Consider the following 14,477-nt stretch of genomic DNA (forward strand, 5'->3'; position numbering starts at 1 on the left):
GTTCAGAATAATTCAAGAAAATTTTTAAATTATTAAGGTGAACCATATAAAATTGCTGTTTAAGTAAATTAAAAATTGTCGAGTACTAGCAACTTAATTTATCACCAAGTTGAAGAGAAATTTAAATATCTATTAATCACCTTCTAATTTTAACATCTACATTCTTATTTTTTTGTTACTGGCTTCCCTGTCATCAGGATCTTTATAAAGTTTGTAGTGGTGACAATTTGCTTAGGATAATTTACATTAATTTAACAAGGCAGTACTAAGGTGCCAGGAGGCAGCAGGTCTTCAACGGAAAACAATAAGCTATTCTCCAGGATCACACAAATATTATTGCCATATTTCTATTTTTAATTTGATAATATTAAAACATATAACAGTAAAGATTATGTATATTTACTTCCAGTCAGGATAGAGGTGCAGGTAAACATGGCCACCTCTTTGCACAACCACAGCAAAAATTACAATAGACAACAAAAATACAACATCAACAAGGATCGTCAGAAAATTGAGGTGTATGAAAGTCCTACAACCAAGGAATTAAAGAAGTCATGTTCAAACAGACAAGTAGAAGGCACGGAGACATGGAGACACAGACACATGGAATGGGCAGTTCCACACCCAAGTGTGGTGGATAAAATCAGGAGGGATACCTTGGGAGCGAGGGATCCCAGTCCCACACCAGACCCCCCAGCCCGGGGTTCCAGTACCAGGAGGATGATAGGTCCTCATAACTTCTGGCTGTAAAAACCAGTGGGGGGTGGGATGGAGGAAGAAACTGTGGGATTCTCAGCAGTCTCCTCTTAAAGGGCCCACAACTGACTTAGGACTTATGCAGACTCACTCCCTCTGGACAGCACCAGAGCAGCAGCTAGAAAGGCACCAGTGACATATGGACAGAAACTGAAGCATCTGGCTTCAGGATGAGTGCCAGGGGACAGTTTCCTTCCAGATAAAATCCAGAGGCCATGAAGCAGCACTGTCCCCTTTCGGAGCCCTCCCTCACACAGAGCCACAGAGTGGCAATACCATATTGGAGACTCCATCAACCTGGTTCACACAGGTTGCCCCATCTTGAAGATTACCTAATGCTCCACCCCATCTAACTTACCAGTGCACTGTAACTCCAGAAAATGAACTAAATAAAAGAGATAAGCAGTCTCTCGGGTGCAGAGTTCAAAACACTGGTTATTAGGATGCTCAAGGAACTCACTGTACTTCAACAGCACAAAAAGACCCAGGCAGAAACAAAGATTATATAAGTAAAATAAAGAAAAATTTACAAGGAATCAACAATGGAGTAGATGAAGCTGAGAATCAAATCAATGATTTGGAACAAAAGGAAGAAATAAACATTCAACCAGGACAGCAAGAAGAAAAAAGAATAAAAAATAAATAAACAGGAGAATATAAGAAGACTGGGACATTTCCAAACATGCCAACATCCGAATCATAGGGATGCCAGAAAGATTAGAGGAAGGGCAAGAAATTGAAAACTTACTTGAAAAAAATAATGAGAAAAACATCCTTAATTTGGTGAAGGAAATAGACATACAAGTCCAGGAAGCCCAGAGAGCCACAAACAGGTTGGACCCAAAGAGGTCCATACGAAGACACATAATTAAATCATAATTTTAATCATTTTAATCATAATTAAAATGCCAAAGGTTAAAGATAAAGAGAGAATCTTAAAAGCAACAAGAGAAAAGCACAGAGTTCCCAACAAAGGAATTTCCATAAGACTGTCAGCTTGATTTCTCAAAAGAAACTTTGCAAGCCAGAAGAGACTGGCAAGGAGTATTCAAAGTGATGAAGAGCAAGGACCTACAACCAAGATTACTGTGTCCACAAAGCTATCATTTAGAATGGAAGGGCAGATAAAGTGTGTCCCAGGCAAAGTAAAGCTAAGGGAGTTCATCATCACCAAGCCATTATTATATGAAATGTTAAAAGGACTCATTCAAGAAAAAGAAGAAGATCAAAACTATGAGCATTAAAATGGCAATAAATTCACAACTATCAAAAATTGAATCTAAAAAAGCAAACTAAGCAAATAAGCAGAACAGAAACAATCAGATATGGAGATCATTTGGAGGGTTACCAGCTGGGAGGAGGAAGAGGGTGAATGGGGGGAAAGTGCAAGGATTAAGAAGTACAAATTGGTAGATACAGAATAGACAGGGGGATGTTAAAACAGTATAGGGGATGTTAAAACAGTATAGGAGATGGAGTAGCCAAAGAACTTATATACATGACCCATGGACATGAACTAAGATGGGGAATTGCTGCAGGGAATGGTGGGTACCAGATGGAGGGCTAGAAAGGTGGAAAAATTGGGCAAACTGTAATAGCATAATCAAGAAAACATATTTTTAAAAAAGATTATCTATGTTTAGTGCTGAAATTTTACTTGAGTCAACCTAGGTGATGTATTATTTAACATTTATTTTCCATGGTAGAGATAAACTAATAGTAGCTAGAGAAATTTTATAAAATTAATAAAAAAGGAAAATTGCTGATGATCTCCCCCACCCTAACAAAACAATCATTATTTTATTTATTTACTTATTCTAGAAAGAGGTGAAGGAAGGGAGAAAGGACGAAAGAGAAACATCAGTGTGAGAGAAAAATATGGATTGGTTGCCTCTTGCATTCACCCTGACTGAGGACTGAACCTATAGCCCAAGTATGTCCCCTGCCTGGGAATTGAACCAATGAATTTTCACTTTGCAGAATGACACCCAACCAAGTGAGCCACATTGGTGAGAATAACAATCATTATTTTAAAATATATCTTTCTAGTTGTTATTTTACATGTTACTATAGTTGAAATCAAATTCTACATGTCATTTTATATCATTTTCATTTTACTGCCTATTAAGTGCATTTTCCATCTAATAGTTACCATCAATTTTTAGTGTTAACCAACCTTTATGGCTCTATAACCTCAATCACACGCTGACCCATGGATCCCAGTGGCCAGCTAGCTCTATACTGATAGTGGAGAAGGTGTTTCCAGTGTCTGCACAAGTCATTGCTTATGGATTTGCCTGTGGTCACTTTTTGGATGAAACTCACTTGGCTTTTACTTTTCGAGATTCTCTTCGCTTCTCCTGTTGAAGCTGTTCAATTTTCTGTTGCATTTCTTCTTGTTTGGAAGTGATGGCCTGTATCATTGACATAGCATTGCTTAGCTCTTCCTAAAAAATAAGCATTGGTATGTATTTAATCTGGTGTATTGGGTAAAAATTTAGAATATCTAGTATATAGTAAGCTGTTAATACAAATTTGTTAAGTGAATGAATGAATGAGTCAATGAATGAGAAATGGAAAATTTACTTGTATTGTGGTCTCTAATTTTAACACAGAGATCCAAGAAAGAACAACATAAAATAGATATTTTTCCATGAGAATTAGTGAATAGGCAAGAGGGAATATTCTTTTTTTTCTTTTATTTTAATCATTGTTCAAGTATAGTTTTCTTCCTTTTACTCCCAATCCAGCCCCCCCAACCCTCCCCACTTCCCTCCCATTACCCTCCCCCTAGCTTTTGTCCATGTGTCCTTTAAGTTTGTTCCCGTGAACCTTTCCCAATGTCCCCTGAAATTTGCAAGAGAGAATATTCTTATATTTGGTTGCAATGTGAAAAGGTAAGTTTTCTACTTGTGTAATTAAAACCAAGACTCTCTTCAGTAGGGAAATAGAAGACGAGCCTACCTTGAAATAGTTTAATGAATTCTTCATCTCAGTAACTTTTTCTTCCATGGAACATTTGCAGCTCTTAACCTTCTCTTCCAAAGCATATTCTCCATGTTGAATTCTGGACAGTTCTTGCATTGCTTCTGTGAAACCAGTTTTGAGTTCAGAGGCCAGGGCCTGCAACTAAATAATATATGAAGAGTGAATTCAATTTGCTATAAATAATTAGAAATGGTACCATTGACCTTTGAATTTTTATTTTTGTTTGAGAAGCCAGGCTCTTGAAAATTTAAAGACCTAATTTCCTGGTACACTAAAGTTTGGATAACTTAAGGCAACATTGGCCCCATTCATCCTGGAAAAAGAAACACATACTGATGCTTGATAGTGACAAGAAATCAAGCAAATAATTAAGTTTACTAGTGCATCTGTAAGCTATTATGTAGTCCAACACCTTTGGTTAAAGTGAGATTTACTTGAAAAGCAACATAAGCATGTGAAAGACAGCCATGGTCCTGTAACTCTTCAAGTTCCATGAAAGAAAAGATGGGTTGTATTATCCCTGGTTGTTAGGAGAAGATGAAGAAATTGTTACTTTTTTCTATAAAAAATTAAATGATAAAAAGAGTAATGACTAAGCATATCTGAGAATTTCTTCGAAAAGGAAGAGGTTTTCTTTTTTGTTCTTGAATGGTATGGAGAAGGAGATAATGGCATTTTCAAGGGCAGTGTGCTTTATAAAGAAGGCACAGAACCACCTGCAGGGGTAGGAGTGCAGCATGTCATCGTGGTGATATGATTCATCTTCAGCAGTAAAGTCTGGTTGTATAGGAGCACACATGTTGGACTTCTGTTGTCAATGTCCACACCATCAAAAGGGGGTCAGTTTTGGAGTCAGACAGGGCACAAATCTCAGTACTCTCCCACAAGTGCATGGACCTTGGGCAAGTTGGTTAACCTCTTTGAGGCAGTTCCTTCATCCATCACATAACTATAACAATACCTGTTCCACAAGGCTGCTTTGAGAATGCAATGAGTAAGTGCAGGTAAGGTGCCTGTCCTAGTGCATGCTAGGGACATGGAAGGTGTTTAAGAAATTTTAATTTCTCTCCCCTTTTGAATGGCAAATCAAAAAGTTAAACAACAAAAAGGTGGAAAAAAATGGAACACTTAGTAAAGTTCAGTTTTTTTTATTGAACAAATGAAAAAGCATTTTCAACACAGAGTAACTTAATAACAAGATAGCATTACTTTCTTGAAATTTATAATCTTATAATTTACTAAGTAGAGGAACTCTTAGCTCCAGATCTCTCTTTAAAACATAATTATTTAGAAAGTTTGTTCTGTAATTAAAAGTATCCACCAAGTATTCTGATTTTAAAGAGATGGCAATTAAAGTCCAGTTACCTTAACAAAATTCTTTCAAACATGTACTTCTAAACAATTTGGAATCTGGTTGTCCCAATGTTTCCAACTTGCCCCTTCCACTATAAAATGACTTAGTTACCTACATCCTATAAAATAAAGGATTCTGTGGTTCACTGTGCTTCACAAAGGTTTCCCTTGAGGGCTGGCAGTAGGGAGAAATAAGAGGAACCAAAGAGATTATTCAGAGGAAAAAAGCCAGACCTGTCAAGTGTTTGGGACTGGAAGACTAGGAAACAACACAAACAATCTGATTTTCATTTTGGTTGTTTTAATTTTAATTAGTCTTTGTGATGGATTGTAGCACACGTCCTAATCCAGTTATCATGATGGGTTAAATCACCAGATCAACTACTTTTGATCTGGTAATTCTCATTATGTAAATTTACCTTCTATGAGCAAAATAAACAAAATCTACAACTATGTATTTTCAAAGCAAAATGTATGTAAGTTTTAAAACTGAAGGAAGGAAACCTGACATTCTTTCAGGTACTCTGAAATTCACTCAGGTTTCCTGCTTGAAAAACAAAGAGAACCAGTATCTGACAGAAATAGGTTTCATTATCACTATTCCCTGAGGTGGTGTGTGGAGTTTCCCCAGGAGCCAAAGGGCAACAAGCAGGGTCCTGGAAGAAAAGACTTTTCCTCACCTGTAGAACCCTAGCTCTCAAAAAATTAAGAACTATCAAAATTTTTCTCTAACAGCCAGGTTATATAGGGACTTTGGGAATTTTGAAACCATTTTGAGCTGTGAGCCCATTTCCTTCACATATATTACTTTGAGTCCCTTGGGTACCTGCCTTTGAAGTTATAAAACACTACTGCTTTATAAACAGCTTCACAACTCGTGATCAGCTGGGGAGCGGATGCCCTAGTGAGCACAATCACACACCTGAGACAGCATGTCACTTTTAGGATGCTTAAACTCTTAATATCTTTAGTTGCTCCAGACTGCTAGCCATTCCTTTGTGAATTAAACAAAAAATACTCTGAAGACAGGGACTTAGTATCTTTTTTCTGCTCTCTCTTCAGCTTTCTTATTTGACAGCCCACAGCCCACCCCAAGGATTAGAAATGGGTGTCTACCTTGTTCTCCAGCGAGTTGAACACGTTCCTCATCTCGTTGATTTTTTCATGAAGCTGCTCTAGAGAGGTTATGATCCCTCCATCCTGCCGCTGAAGGCGGGCTCCCACTGGAGGCAGGTTCAGGGAAGACTTGTACTTCGAAGCCTGGGGTACCACAGAGGGCATCTTAGGCTTAAAGAAATAGGGGAGAGGAGTCCGAATTTTTCCTATTTCCTGCTCTTAATTTCTGTTTCTCAATTTTCTTAATTTTCTTGGCTTCTTAACTCTTGCTATTTTTTTAAGTCTTCCTAATATGAATTTTAGTCAACATCTTCCAACCAAAGATCCCTCAGCTAAATTTTCTTAAAGTATGCAAGTTATTATACAGATTTCTCCTTCCTTTCTGTCCCATTATCAAGGTCAGAAAGCTACTATGGGGAAATTTGGGGGACTGGGCCTGTACTTGAGAACCCTGGAAACTTGTTAATGTGAACATTCGAGAAACCTCTCTACAAGACATGACAAATTCCTGCATTACCCAACGGCTCTGCAAGAACAAAGCCCAGGTGTTCTGAAGTAGCACACGATGGCAAGGAAGCCAGGTTAATTTTTTTGGCTTCCGACCTAACCAGGGTTGCTACGGAAGAAATTTGGTCATCCTGTTAGTTTATATCTCCCTAATTTAAGGCTTCTTTATTAATCTCCAGAAATGCGATGATTTAAAACACAAAGAGGGGAGTAAGTCATTTGAATAGTTAAGAGTAAATTTCCCAAGTCTATTTCTCCACACTTCCTACAGAAGTTGATCCTTAAAGTCATTATTACAGGGCACTATTGAAGCTGATATGAAGCCTGGTGTGCCAGAAACTGATCCTACCGATCCTTGGATGCACCATGGGCCTGATAGACAGAGTTACCTTCTCATGTGTTGGAGACATTCCTCAACTGCAAAAACAAGACTGAGGCTCAGACAGGACTTGCAAATCCTATGAAACTTTCAATGGTAGTTTGAATGATGAAACCTATTACTGTAGGACTGGTTCCCATAGTTTTTCAATTAGAGGTCCTTTTGGCACATAACTCATTTTCTTAAATTATTTTCATTGTAGAGAAATAGAAAAAAAAGAGACTCACCCCAAATCTTATTACTTTAATATCACCATCATGTTTGGGTATATTTCCTTCTGTTTTATTCTGTGCATATGAATGCAGATATTTATATGGTTGAAATCATACTACAGTTGTATTTTGATTCTGCTTCCTCTTTTTGCCTAACATAAGCCCTTTCCCTTATCCTTAAAATTTTTCCTAAATATCTATTTTTAATAACTACATAATATTCCATTCTGTGGTTATGGCAGAGTTTAGCCACATATTCACTCTGGAAATTTATGTTGTTTGTAATTTTTCAATATTGTAAATAATGCTGACATTATGCTTTTTATTTAAAGCTTTGTGTGTATTTCAGATTTTTTCCTTCATATAAATTCCTAAATATGAAATTACTGTGAGTCAAAGCATGTTAGGTAGTATTTAACCCAAAGGGAAATCTTAATCCCAAAGGGAGAGAGATAATATATTCAATTAATTAATACATATACAAAATATATTTGACCAAATGATTTTAAAGTTATAATAATATGGCTATATTTTCTTTGAAACATACTGTATCATGTGTAATGTCCTAAATTAGTATATTTAGAAAATCATGTCTTGAACATGATATAGGAAACAATATACATGGAGGAAGCTGCAGTGTTTACATTCCTAAGGTTACAAGTGAGCCAAAAGCATGTTGGAGTTCAAATCATAAGTGTAACCATTGAGCTAGGGCTAAATTGTGCAGTTAACACATCTGTTGCCTTAATTGTGGAACCACCCCCCTACTTCTCATGTTAATGAAATCATAACTTTAAAATCCATATGCAAAATACAGTAATCAAGAGTGAAGCAACACAATCTGACTCTGAAAAGAGACAGGAATAGGCTTTGAGAGGGCTGGATACAGTGAACAAAGGATGAGAGAAGGAGATAGATCTGAGTTCAAATGAAAAGAAATACACTGTGCTAAGGAGCAGTCAGGGTTTCCACATGGCTTGCCTGCCCCGACAGTAATTCTGCCTGCAATGAACTGGGAAATGGTAGTGCTCATTCTTCTGTTGGCTTCCGTGACCTGATTTGGGTCACTGTTACCTCATACTCTTACCATAGAGGTCAAGTCCGTCCAAAAAACAAATAGCCAACTGGGAGTGGGAACATTCTAACATTATTACTACATTTTTTTTAAAAATTTTTATTTATTTGTTTTTAGAGAGGGAAGGGAGGGAGATAGAGAGAGAGAGAGAAACATCAATGTGCGGTTGCTGGGGGTCATGGCCTGCAACCCAGGCATGTGCCCTGACTGGGGATCGAACCTGGGACACTTTGGTTCCCAGCCCGCGCTCAATCCACTGAGCTATGCCAGCCAGGGCACATTTTAACTAGCAATTTTTATTCAAGTTTATGCCAATTTATACATATTCATCAAAACCAAATATTATTATTTTATTATTTGTTAATTAGGCAGTAAAAAAAAGTAGTCTTTATTTTAATCATTGTTTCTATGTGCTTCAACCTTTTCTTCTATTTATTAGCCATCCGTAATGTTACCATGGTCAACTGACTGTGTCCTTTGCCCATATTCTACTAAGGTCTCAGGAGTTTCATTTTTTATTGATTTCTATGAGTGTATAGATATTACAAAGGCTTAATTATAAGGATTTTTTTCAATTTTGTTGTTTGTCTTTGAATTGATTGAAAATATATTTACATTGGGAAAACTTTTAGTTGTAATGTGTATGAACTTTCTAACCCTTTCCATTGTGAGTTCTTTTGGTGCTTTTTTACCTAGATGTTTTACATCCAGAGACAAATATTCACTAATTCTAAACTTTTATGGTTTTATTTTTTATATTTAACCCCTTTATTCATTTTAGAGTTTACTTTGATTAGTATATGAAGTGAGGATCTGTTCTTTCTTTTTCCCAAAGAACCAGACAATTTCCAAACACCATATGGTACCAGACTGAATGACTACATCAGACCTCTTGGCCCAAAGCAATACACACATTTTGCAGATGTTCACTCATTCATTCAGCTAATATTTATTGAATATTTTTATATTCCAGGTACTGTACTTGATGCTGAGAATGTACAAAAGAGCAAAATGTACTAAATCCCTGCTTTTGGAGCTTACATTCTAGAGAGAGACAGACAATAAAAAAAATACACAAGTTAGTATTTACTATAATGTCAGGTAAGGATGGGGGCATCCTCCAAGAAAATAAAATAAGGAAATAGAGAGTGGCCAGAATGTCATATTTTACTTCAAATTTCATGTTTTGCTCTCCCTTTTTAGTGCAGATTGTATTCTTTTATAGTTAACTTTGCCCTGCTTCCCTCCTTCCTCTTCCTCTTCTTTCTTTACTTCTCCTCCTTCTTCTTTTGGTTAAATATTGCTTGGAGCAAACAAACTGGGGCTTAGAAAGCATTCTTTTAAGACAAGAATGAGGTATAATCACAGCATCATAGAGGTCATATAGACCAATTCACTTCCACGGCTTCACTTGTTCCACTGTGAACAGATGTACTTGGATTTGCAATACAATAAAAGAATGAGGCCGCCACCACCACTGTAGCTATATTTAGCCAACATTTGGGGAGTGACCTACATAAAATCTGTAACAGACTTTAAATCATACCTGAGTTTAAAGTGATACTCACATTCATTTGAATGCCATACACAAGTCAGACATTAACAGAGGGGAGGTGGGCAGGGAAGACATTTGGAGGTCTTGGACAAGTGAGGCATCAAATCAGCATTGAGTGAAGACTCTCTTGTTTCCAGGCCTTTGCTCGGCTAGTCCCTCTGCCTGAAATACCCTTCCCCATAACCACTTACCAAATGATCATCTTGTCCTTAAATGCCTGGTTCACATCCTTCAGTCAATATTAATTCATCCTTCCTCCATATCTCATAGAATTTTATCAATGCTTCTGTTGTAATCCTTCCAACAGTCTACCTTGTATGTGTTTACCAGGACACTTAAAAATCAGTGAGAAGGTATGTTTCATTTGTTTTACCTCCCACTAGGTCAAACAGTAGACTTTGCACATAGCAGCTGTTCAATCAATGCACATTAGGTTGAAATGAGGCTGTTTCCTCTATCCCCTCTCATTGCTGGTCCGGGTTGAGTAGCAACACAATTGAAGACATTTGTGTAATCCTGTGCTGGCTTGTCCTAATTGGGTTCACAGCAATGATCTCTTATATGATATTTCTAGGAACTTGATATTTTCACTTTACTGTCATTTAAGCTCACCAAATCTAAATAATATTTCCCCCAAACTATCTGCTCTTCTGAATTTCTCTATCTCTTTTAGGAGACAGCTCTTTTTCCTAGTTACCAGGGCTTAAAACCTTAGAGTCAACTTTAAAATCACCTTTTCTTCCAACTCCCACCAAGCTCTGTCAGTTCTTCCTTCTCATGTGTTCCAGATTACACTGTCCTATCTATCTCTGGAGCAGTGCACGCGTTTCCCAAGCCCAAGCTGCTTTTATCTTACAAATTATGTCAGAATATACTTCCAAGTTTTTAAGGACACAAAATTTACTTTAAATTTACAGTTGGAACATAGAAGCCAAATAAATACTATTCAGAGAGCCAAAGCAGCCTAACTGCAAATATATTACAAAATGTTTTTCACAATTTTTATGTCTCGTGTAAATTAAATTATTCCCATTCTTTAAAGGAGCTTAACATTTTTTCTATCACCATGTTTTAACATTTGCAACGTTAACCGTCTTTTGATTTTCAATTGTCCCTGCTAAAATAGGGAATTAAGAAAAACAGATTTTGCTTTCTCTTTCTCTCTGGGGGAAATATTGCATGGTGTACTGACCATGGTGATGGTGGCAGCAGCAAGAAAAGCGGAGTTGATGTGGGAGCGGTGGTACTGTGTTTTATAAACTGGGTTAAGTGATCCTTTAATAATCAGTTTTCTTAAAAGTGCAATGGGAATGGTGCTCTCTGCCCTGCCTATCTAAATACAAGGAACTTGTTAAGTGAAGAAATATGATGATACACGTGGAAGCATTTGTAAGCACTAAAAATTGTACATACAAGACAGTCATCACTATTACACATGGGACTGTTCAAAACAATCTCTCTGTCTTTACCTGGTAAATCTGTGTTGAAGGGTTATTCATCGTCATATGTTCATTCTCTCCTGTGGGGAGAAAGAGCTTTGTTCAGTCAATACAACTCATTCTGTCCCTGTCCTCTTCAGACATGGGCAGGGAATAAGGGGACTTACAGGATCCTAAATCTTTGCCTGCTGGACAAGAGACCAATGATTTAACAATGACAAAGCACGACCTGGTGTAGGTGACTTTACATTCACGTCCGAATGACCAAACCGTACCTACCTGAGGAATCTCCTACAGAGAAAACCATGTTCTACTGTGGTGGTGATGTTTCTCAGCTAAACTGAATGGTTAGCAATCATTCATTAGCCAGAAGTGCACACCCGTGAAGGGACTCGCTTGTGTTCTTGGGGCTGACTGACGTGTAACTGAGGAGGTGGTTCTCTAGTTAGGAAGACTGCTCTTCGCCCGACACCTGTACAGTCGTCACTCTGTTGTTCTCCGGAGGCCTGTGTAAAATACCCTGATGTCACCTGCCTCTGATCCTTGCAAAACTTCTGAACTCTGACCTCCTGTCACTGTCCACATCAGCTAAGAGAACCGTGCTGTCCTCCTAGGCAAGAGGGTTGATAGAAAGGAATTGTTAATGGAAGGTGTCTGGGAAGGATGGAAGCAGAAAGAAAATAGTCTTGGCAACACTAGAGACTGTGAAACACAGGAGAAAAAAGGTTGGCCTAGAAGTACCTTCCAGAATCACATTGGTTGGCCGCAAAGACAAGGCAACCCATGTAAAACATGCAACTCCTTGCTGATCCATTTAGCTGTATCTCCACTGTGTCACATTGTATGTATCAGCAGTTTATACATGCAACCCCTGGCTGCAAACATTTGGTTGTGTGAATATGTATATTGTTCTCCTAAGACATGTGGGCACAGGATATCCTTCCTTAGAGGAACCAGCACAGTATGTGAGTTCATAAATAATACATAGCCTCAGCCCAGAACTTACACACACAGAGGGCTGTCCCTATAAAATCCAGATGATTTGAGATCACCAAAACCCCCTACATCAGCTTGAGTCCAGATTCCTTAGCTCATTTTATGCTGTGCCCCAACAGCCTAGTGTCATGACAAGAATCAGAACTTGGGAATAGAGACCAGGCTCCTAGACTGAACTTTGATATTTTGTGGTTGTAGCCTAAATTCTTTCTGACTGTTTTCTCATCTGATAACAGAACCTCCCTCCATATGGGTCATTCTGTGTGGTAAAGAGTAAAAGAGAAGACCCTGTTTCTAGGCCACCCTATAAGGTGTTAGATGTCTGTTAGTTGAATGTGTATCTTGGCCTTATTGATCAGGTTAGTCTGAGGCAGTTCTAAATTTATTGCTAAGAAAAATTAGAAAACTGCTCAGAAAAAACTATATAGATAGAATTTTATGTTTCTCCAGCACCAAGCCTATGCTCTTCATGGACATTTTATGATGATAAATGAAAATAGTAAAGTTAACATATTATCATTTTTTAAGTTCAATTTTTATTGTATTTTTTCCATGACTATTTATCCCCCCATATTATCTGTTTTGAAAAAACAGGAAGACAAAACCACAACACACATTTCTTAAATTCTGAGCCCTAGAGCAAGACATATGAAAAATCTAACCTTGCTTCGTTTTTGTTTTTTCCATGGTGCCTGCTGCTTCTCTCCTCCGGCTGATTCTTCAGCATTGCACCTTCATTGCCCCGGATCAGGCCACCCCCTCTTCCCTGGACCTGTCAATTGAAATCAAGAGTAACGGACAGCAGGTAGAACTGGGGAAGTAACTGGACTTACTTTATGTGTTGACTTGAAAAAACTTGAAATGAACACAGCTATTAGAGGAGACTTGTGGTGAGGTTTACACACTTCCAGAAGAGTAAAACATTGAGTAACTATTTAACTTAAAACTTAAAGGTAAATATTTTGTGAATAACTATAAAATTCATTAATTATTATACTGATCTTTAATATGGTGCATTCTTTTTTCAATCAAATTAATTAATTTAGACCCATTGATTTTATTTGCAGGTTTTAGTTTAGGGCAATTATGTAAAAAGAAAAAACTTGAGCAAGTATGAAAGCCAAAACATCTGTTTCTATTTCATTAAATATAAACTTCTTTGATGGCCTTGTCCACACTTTCAGCACCTTGCAGACTCTTTACATCCAGCAGATGCTTCTCAGTTGTGTCCTGGCAGTAGTGACCACTAGACATAAAGCTGCAAGTTCAGAATGCAATCTAATAAAGAAATCAAAACTATCAGTGTTGTTGATATTGGCCCTTTTTTTAACCATCTAGGATTTTAACCCTTTCTGATGATTTGGGGAAAGGGTTAAAATTAAAACTTTGTGAGGTTTGATAAGATGCCTCCCACCATGGAGGCTGAAAGTGTGTTCGCCTCGCCTCTATTGCAGGTAAGGCATGATGGACACATGATCTAGGATATGCCACTCGGGTGTATACATTCCACCTGACCCCAGAAATTGCAGGATTTCCTAAGGGACATATACCTGATAGACTTTTTACTTTCTAAGAAGTACAGTAAGTTCCTAAGACAGTTCAGGTAACTCAAACTGCTTCTTCTGGTGCTTTCCTCACCAGAACAACTCTACTATATAATTTGGGGCATTGTTGCTGGCCATAAAATTCCAAACTTGGTTCACCAGTCTCCCAGCAATTCTTTGAGCTGCCCATATCTTTTCAACAAATTCCTTTGCTGCTAAAATAAGCCAGAGTTGTTTTCTGTTGCTTGCAACTAAGAAACCTGAATGAAACCAGTAAAATACATTAATGCTATCCAAGACTGAAAAAGCACAAATTAAAACTTTGTTCACACTCTGTAAAAGACATATCTAACCTATAGTGCCAAGTGCAGATTAGTGGCTGCCTAGGGCAGGAAATGGGGATTTAACTGGGAAAAGATAAAGGGAACATTTTAGGGTGATAGAAATGTTCTACTTAATTGTAGTACTGCTTATATAGATGCATAAATTTGTTGAAACTCATCAGAGTTTACATTTTAATTGGGTGTATTTATCCTGTTTAAGTTATACCTCAAGAA

The 14,477-nt window shown here is 37.6% G+C and overlaps 1 protein-coding gene across 7 annotated transcripts in view; it reads right to left on the minus strand.

Annotated features, from left to right (window-relative positions):
* The window catches only part of ARHGEF33 (Rho guanine nucleotide exchange factor 33), a 116,244-nt gene that overhangs the window by 72,772 nt on the left and 28,995 nt on the right, over positions 1-14,477 (minus strand). For 5 of the 7 annotated variants that reach the window (XR_006784355.1, XM_045827083.1, XM_045827087.1 and 2 more), the window contains exons 3-6: positions 13,039-13,148; positions 11,411-11,460; positions 3,721-3,885; positions 3,082-3,203 (exon numbers count right to left, since the gene is read on the minus strand). Coding sequence is in view for 6 of the 7 variants with exons in the window: in XM_045827083.1 (XP_045683039.1) it covers positions 3,082-3,203; positions 3,721-3,885; positions 11,411-11,460; positions 13,039-13,063 (362 nt within the window). In the remaining variant the exon portion in view is untranslated. Of the gene's footprint in view, positions 1-3,081; positions 3,204-3,720; positions 3,886-6,213; positions 6,358-11,410; positions 11,461-13,038; positions 13,149-14,477 lie in introns of all 7 variants that reach the window. The other 2 variants (XM_045827081.1, XM_045827082.1) reach the window with 1 other exon arrangement.

Source organism: Phyllostomus hastatus, unplaced genomic scaffold (genome assembly GCF_019186645.2).
Source record: "Phyllostomus hastatus isolate PE091 unplaced genomic scaffold, TTU_PhHast_1.1 phas_scaffold_78, whole genome shotgun sequence".
Taxonomy (NCBI): Eukaryota; Metazoa; Chordata; class Mammalia; order Chiroptera; family Phyllostomidae; genus Phyllostomus; species Phyllostomus hastatus.